The sequence below is a fragment of the Poecilia latipinna genome, unplaced genomic scaffold (assembly GCF_001443285.1).
Source record: "Poecilia latipinna isolate Pla-1442-1.1 unplaced genomic scaffold, P_latipinna-1.0 Scaffold6137, whole genome shotgun sequence".
NCBI lineage: Eukaryota > Metazoa > Chordata > Actinopteri > Cyprinodontiformes > Poeciliidae > Poecilia > Poecilia latipinna.
In genome coordinates, this window is record NW_015118753.1 from 1 (window position 1) to 4,030 (window position 4,030).

The 4,030-nt window shown below is 44.4% G+C and overlaps 1 protein-coding gene across 1 annotated transcript; it reads left to right on the forward strand.

Annotated features, from left to right (window-relative positions):
- Nucleotides 1-164: 164 nt before the first annotated feature.
- LOC106943831 (phospholipase D1-like) lies at nt 165-3,798 on the forward strand. Its single transcript, XM_015027120.1, has 6 exons — nt 165-505; nt 934-1,015; nt 1,421-1,531; nt 1,601-1,783; nt 1,988-2,195; nt 3,559-3,798. Exons 1-6 carry the CDS (start codon nt 444-446, stop codon nt 3,750-3,752), a joined length of 840 nt encoding a protein of 279 aa, XP_014882606.1. The 5' UTR covers nt 165-443; the 3' UTR covers nt 3,753-3,798.
- The last annotated feature ends 232 nt before the right edge of the window (nt 3,799-4,030 follow it).

The window sequence follows — 4,030 nt, forward strand, 5'->3', positions numbered from 1 at the left end:
CCTAAAACAATAAATCTTTGTTGTTGAGCCCACATGTCTAGTTATTCAGTAATTTAGCTGCAAAAATTTTTTCTAGCAACTTTTTAACTTTTCAAAGTGTAATTTTAGTTTTTTCTAGAAGTCTATTTTTTACAGTTTCTCTGGTGGAAAATTACTCCTCGTATTTATTTATTTATATCTACAATGTCCCTAAAACACAAATTCCTGGTTTTGATTTTTTTCAGTGTAGCTTCGTCGGATTAATGGCTTCTTCCTTCCTGATTGGCCTTTCAGCCCAACAGGCCTGATTTATCTGGGCGTAATGACTCTCTCTCCACCTTAAAACTCGCCCACTGGGGTTCCTCATCTATTCTGAATGAGCCAATCAGAAGCTGACAAAGCAGTGACATCATCATCTGAAGGTTTGCTTCGTCTCCTGCAGGTATGTGAACGGAAAAACCTACATGGAGGACGTGGCGGACGCTCTGGAGGAGGCCAAGGAGGAGATCTTCATCACTGACTGGTGGTGAGTCTTCATCACTGACTGGTGAGGAAGACTCTGGTCAGCAGGTCTTCCTCCTGCTGAGCTGCGTTGCTGTCAGAGTTGAGTGAGTTCAGGAGGTTTCCAGACGGATCGGGTTCAGGGTTCTGCCCGGCCGGGTCCGAGTTCAGATTATCGTTAACGGAGAGAAAAACGCCGCAGCTGCTGAATTTACCTCATCAAATTTTCTGCTTTGGTTAAATATTTTTATTTTGTTTTCTAATGATTTCTTTAGATTTTTTTTATTGATATTTCTTTCATTTTTTATCTTTTATGTATTATTGCTTCTATCTTTGGTTTGTAGTTTTTTCATTTAGTATAATAACTATCATTAGAATGATGTGTAGAATCAGAAAGAGCAGAAAGTCTGAAAACGTGAAGAACTGCATTCAGCCTCCTGCTTCGTGCTGCAGGTTGAGTCCAGAGATCTTCCTGAAGCGGCCGGTCGTCGAGGGGAACCGATGGCGTCTCGACTGCATCCTGAAGCGCAAAGCGGTGAGCGACAAACTCTTTCAGTCCAAACCGATCATCTGGACCCGGAAACGGGAAGCAAACCGGCCGGCGCTCAGAGCAGCGGAGCAGCTTCAGTTGTTCCAGAATGTATCGATAAAACCTGATAAAATATTAACAAACAGCTGCTCTGCATTCGATAAGTTAACTTAAAACTGATCAGTTCCTCCAGGAGTTCATGATTGTTTTCAGGATTATATTCCACTCAGAATCTCAGTTTGTCGATTTTGAATGAATTTCTGCAAAAAACTGGAGGACCTGATTGATGCAACTTGATTTGGTAAAATAATGTTTGATCTGGGAGGTTGTGACATGCGTCCCTCTGAAGGCGCCGTGGCGGGCCGCATGTGGCCCCGGGCCTCCAGTTTGACACAGTTTGAACCGTTGCAGCAACAAGGCGTTCGGATCTTCGTGATGCTCTACAAGGAGGTGGAGCTGGCTCTGGGAATCAACTCCGGCTACAGCAAGCGGACGCTGCTGCGCCTCCACCCCAACATCAAGGTCCGACCACTTCCTGCCGAGGTCACCGCCGCGCCGCCGCTTCCTGTCTGATGCTGCGTCTGTCCCCAGGTGATGCGGCACCCCGACCACGTCTCCTCCGCCGTCTACCTGTGGGCGCATCACGAGAAGATCGTGGTGATCGACCAGTCGGTGGCGTTCGTGGGCGGCATCGACCTGGCGTACGGCCGCTGGGACGACCGCGAGCATCGGCTCACCGACATCGGCAGCGTGACGCTGTCGCACCTGGAGCAGGTCAGGAGAAATCATCCATCAGTCATAGATAATTTGGATATTTAAAACGTCTTCCACTTCCAGTGTTAAATGTTAGAAATTAAAGTTTATTGAACTTTAATAATGTCATTATTACCTTCATATTACCTGAATGTTGTCCTGTTACGTCCCTGCATACGTTGCGTTTTTAAATCTGTTTAAACTTTCTTCTTCTGCGGGTTTCAGGCTGCAGCCGCGGCCTCCAGCTCAGCGGCGCCCTCCGGTGGCGGCGGCCAGAACAAGGTTTTCTCGGTGATGGACTCTGGAGATCAGCCCAAGCTGAAGAGTCAGGGGAGGATGAGGAGGACGAGGATGAGCATCAAGAAGCACCTGCAGAAACACGGGCTGGCGCGCGCCGACAGCGACAGCGACCTGGAGGAGGAGGAGGAGGAGAGTGAGTCCGAAACACGCAGATCCACTCAGATCCATTTAGATCCACTCCAGTATATATATATATAAAGTATATATTTCAGTTCACCTAAAGCAGGGGTCCCCAAACTACGGCCCGTGGGCCGGATCCGGCCCGCCTCCACATTTGGTCCGGCCCCCTGAACAATACCAGAGAGCATTCAGATTTTTTTTCATTTATTGTATTTTCCGGTTTATATGTGGATTTTTCTTCAACCACCAGGTGGCTCTTTAGCAGGAACTGTGGGTGTTTGGATTTTTCTTCAACCACCAGGGGGCTCTTTAGCAGGAAGTGTGTCCTGTAAATTGTGGGGCGCATTGCTGCCATCTGTTGGACTTTTAGGGAACTGCTTGACTTTTATGTTATTTAATCAGTTCGGTTGTTTGCTAACGGTAGAGCAGATGAACACGTGTCTGTTATGAACGCCGCATTCCAGGAAGCGATGCCTGTAAGTAGCAGCTTATACTTCAAAACGAGCCTTTATGTTAATATATGAGAAATTAATATGTTAAAGTTACTTTCCCTCATTGGAATATATACTAGTCAGTCCCAGTGACCGTTTCACTCATGGGTTTTGCCCCTGTGCTTTCTGGGTAGAAACGAACCCCCCCGCCCCCCCTCTCAATAATTTCCGGTCCCCCACCGGAAAAGGGAAAAGTTATGTGGCCCTCACAGGAAAAAGTTGGGGGACCACTGACCTAAAGTGTAGACATTTTTAATGTCAGTAATAAATTAATAATAAATTATATAATGTAAGGGTGAATTAAAACTTTTTTGTTCATTTTTATTGCTTTTATCTCCAAAGTGCTGGAAAACTTTAATGTGAGAAAAGTTTAAGATTTAGTTTAAGTTTTAGAACTGATGAATTATTTTTGTTTAACTAAAACATTTGATCCATTTTATTCATTTTTTCCGTTGAAGTAAATAAACTCATAACTTTTTAATAAAAAAAGGTTTTAGTCATTTTCTAGACTTAAGTCTTTCAGAAATGTTTTTTGGACTTTCCCCCCCAAATCAGGTAAATAAAATAAAAAGATCGGTACCCGACCATTTCAGAGGAATGGTTGTCCAATGTGAGGTCCGAGGGCCATTTTCGGCTCTCCGGATGATTTTGTTTGGTCCACAGGAGTGAATTCACGATTAATTTGAGATTTTTATAGATGAGATATTCAATAAAGACACAAATGTCTTAAAAAATAAATGTTTCAGTTTCAATTAAAAACTGAAATGTTTTTGGCCCAAAGGATAAAAAGTTTGGACTCCACTGATGTAGGAATATAGAGTTGGTAGGATGTTGCTGCGTTGCGTTGCTGGTTGCTGACGTTGCGGCTGCGGCCGGTCTGTTCAGGTTGGTCGTCCAGCATCAACAGCCAGCAGACTCTGATTCCCGGCCGGCTGCTGGAGCTGCGGGCGGCGGCGCCGCTGCCGCTCGCCCAGGCCGGTGAGTCCCGGCACGACGGCCACCAGACCCGTTTCCCAGCATGCACTGCTGTGGATTTGACCTTTACTCGACAACCTTTGGTCCTCTGGGTCAAAGGTTGATCTTTGTTTTTAAAAACAGAGAATCTGTGGTGGTTTTTATGATGTCACAGAAACTGTTTGTCTCTTTTTCAGGTAAATAAAATTATAATGGAGTGAATTCAACATTATAATTTTATAGTTTATGTATGTAAATGATTGGTAATCTGATCTGTTCCTCAGTACTTGAGTCGACTTTTTACCAAATACTTTTTTACTTGAGTCATTTCTTGAACGGATATTTTTTACTTTTACTTGATTCTATTTTTTTGCCACCTCTGTTCTCAGCTGAAGATGTTAGA